This window comes from Nyctereutes procyonoides, unplaced genomic scaffold, assembly GCF_905146905.1.
Source record: "Nyctereutes procyonoides isolate TBG_1078 unplaced genomic scaffold, NYPRO_anot_genome, whole genome shotgun sequence".
In the NCBI taxonomy this organism is placed as follows: Eukaryota; Metazoa; Chordata; class Mammalia; order Carnivora; family Canidae; genus Nyctereutes; species Nyctereutes procyonoides.
In genome coordinates this window covers 22,844,712-22,847,901 of record NW_026575034.1, presented here as the reverse complement: position 1 = coordinate 22,847,901, position 3,190 = coordinate 22,844,712, and the positions used below count along the sequence as shown (strand labels likewise).

The following is a 3,190-nucleotide window of genomic DNA, read 5'->3' as shown; positions in this document are numbered from 1 at the left end:
GGTACAACAGGGAGCTGGATTCTAAAACAGAGACATGTGCATGCAGTACTGATACACAAGCACACACACAAACAGCAATAACAAATCATCATGTATTGGCCCTGAGTTATATGGATGGAATTGAGAGCTACATCATCGGAATAAGCTATGGAAAAAATGAAATAGAGAACACCCAAGGCAAGAATCAGTAGAGGTCATAGAAAAGAGCTCTATTTGATGACAAGAAATGCAGTAGAAGAAAACATCTGTATAATATAAGGAAAATTTTCAGTTTAAGGGCAGTGTGTAGATAAAACTAAGACACATCTTCTCTGTCAAGCTGTCTGAAATCACCCAGTACAATTTTTGGGGAAAAAAGATGTTTTACATTTGATTTATTATCACTCTCTAATACTATCTAAAATAAGGAAATGCAGAATATTGATATAAACATTTGCAGTGTCCACCCATCTTCCATTTTTGCCAACACTTATTTTTCCAAATACAGTGCACAGAAAATAAACAGTAAAAGTGAGACTGTGGAATAAAGTGGCCATATTGAATCTAAAGAATTCCCTTTTGGGAACATGGTGTCATGATGTGTGTGTGTGTATGAGACAGCGAGATAAGAGGAAAGATAAGGAAAGATAAGATGAAAAAAGTAACTACATGACATATTACCCATTTCAAGGTAAACGGCTTAAAAATGAGAACTCTCATAACTGCTGAATAATTTCAAAAAGATGTATGTGAAATTATTTCCTAACATACCACCAGCATTACCTTAGCTATTGTGAAAATAGTTCGAAGGGAAGAGGGCATCAGCCTATCCCAAGAAGAGCATTTCAATGCTCTGGAGAAATAAATATACAAACCATCCTCGAAATGATGATACATTTCCCGGAGGGAAAAAGATGGATGAAGGAGGAAGAGAGAGTCAGGGTGTCATTTTCACTAAGCCATACTTGACTACTTGAGCAAGTTTCCCCTGCCCTTGAATACCTTGTATATTACAGATCTTATCTGTTTGGTTTTCAGGCTATAAACCAAGGGATTAAGGACCGGGGTCGAGAAGAGAAAGAGATTGGCCATGGTGACATGGAGAAGAGGAGACGTGAATGTCCCAAACCTGTGAATTAGAGCCAGCACAATGAGTGGCACATAAAAGATGCAGACAGTAAAAATGTGGGAAACACAAGTATTAAGTGCCTTGAGCTGACCATCTTCTGAGGCAATATCCAGCACTGTTTTCAAAATAAGGATGTATGAAATGACAATGAACACAGCATCAACTCCAAAGGAGCAGAGGACAAGGGACAACCCATAGATGATGTTGACTCTGACAGGGCCACAGGCCAGTTTCATAACATCAGGATGATAACAGTAACAATGTGATAAAATAACATCCTTGCAGAAGGACAATCGCTTGAGCAGGATTGGCAAGGGTACCATCAACACCACTCCCCTAACCATGGCTGCAATCCCCATCCCAATAATCCGAGGAGAAGTTAAGACCATGGTGTAGTGCAGTGGGTTGCAAATAGCTACAAATCGGTCAAAGGCCATGGCCAATAGGATGGCTGACTCCATGGAGGAGAAGGTATGGATGAAGAACATCTGTGTTAGACAAGAATGGAACTCAATTTCTCTGTGATTCAAGAGGAAGACCATGAGTACTGTAGGTAGAGTTGATAAAGACAGACCCACATCTGTGGTTGCCAGCATAGATAGGAAGATGTACTGAGGCTCATGAAGCCTGGAGGTCGTTTTGATAACAAAGAGGATGATGCAGTTCCCCAGGAGAGCAATTAGATACATGACACACAATGGGATAGAGATCCATATTTGTATAGCCTCCAGTCCAGGAATGCCTGTTAGAAGGAGAGTGGGTGGCTGGAACAAGCTCCTATTTATAAGTTCCATAAAGATATTTCTTGGGATCCAGCCCAGATCAGCTTCTAAGTGTTTCTATTGGGAGAAAAACATCGACTTTAAGATAGGAGGACATAGTACAACTAACTCCTCTGGGAAGCACGAATTCTAGGCACCCTTTATATCAAAGAGTTGATCCTTAAAATGTTTCCCAATTTATCTGAGTACTACGGAGTTAGGGCAATGGATAACTGCTATGAAAACAGAAGAGAGGGATGCCTGGGTGGCTCAGCGTTTGAGAGTCTGCCTTCGGCTCAGGGTGTGATCCTGGATCTGGGATCAAGTCCCATATCGGGCTCCTTGCATGGAGCCTGCTTCTTCCTCTGTCTGTGTCTGTGTGGCCCCTGTGTCTCTGTCTCTCTCTCTCTCTCATGAATAAATAAATAAAATCTTTTTAAAAATGCATTAATGTTTAAAAAAAAAGAAAAATAAGAGATATTAGAGTTCCTTTGGCCTAGAACACCTAATCATTGATCAAGTGACCATGAAAATTAAGCACATAATTTTCTTTTGTATCTCAATGCTTAGAAAAATTTTCTCAGAAGTCTTTCTATTTATTAATTTATTTAATTGTGCTTGAATCTACTTTTATTTTCAATTACCTTAGCTGAAACTCTGAAAGAAATTCCTGTACTTTCTCCAGGTCAACATCATACCTACAAATATTCAGGCATCTGGAAACCTGGTAATTTTTTCTGTTAGTTTTACCTGCAGAAATAAAGCATAGAATATTTCAATAACAAAATAAACCCCAAGTCATTAAAAAACCCTTCATGTGAGATCATTAATTTTATATTCTATGTTGATTTTTAAAATTATGTGTTGATGTTTCAAAATATGAGTGATAAAATCATTAAAGTGAATACTGTCATTAACATCTTAGCTAGTACTAGGATAGTTCAAACATTAACAAATAATTTTTAACAAATAAGTTGCTGAATAAAATTTGAAATACATCTACTTGAAAACATAGATATTGTTTATTAGGGAATAGATACGAATGCTTCAGGAAATATCTTAAAAATTGGATCATTGATGTGAATTGTACAAAAAATTAATAAAAAGAATCAGATCTGTAAATACAGTGAATAAACTAATGGCAGAGGGGAGTGAGAGGGATGGGCAAAATGGGTGAACGGGAGTGGGAGATACAGGTTTCCAGTTATGGAAAGAATAAGTAATGGGAATAAAAGGAACATCACAGGGGATATAGTCAATGGCATTATAGTAGCTTTGTATGGTGACAGATGGTGGCTACACTTGAGGTGAGCACAGCATA

At 38.0% G+C, this 3,190-nt stretch overlaps 1 protein-coding gene across 1 annotated transcript; it reads right to left on the bottom strand.

Moving 5' to 3' along the window:
• Positions 1–948: 948 nt before the first annotated feature.
• Positions 949–1,902, bottom strand: LOC129504774 (olfactory receptor 51I2-like). The gene has a single exon (XM_055317638.1). It carries the CDS (start codon positions 1,900–1,902, stop codon positions 949–951), a length of 954 nt encoding a protein of 317 aa, XP_055173613.1.
• Positions 1,903–3,190: the final 1,288 nt, after the last annotated feature.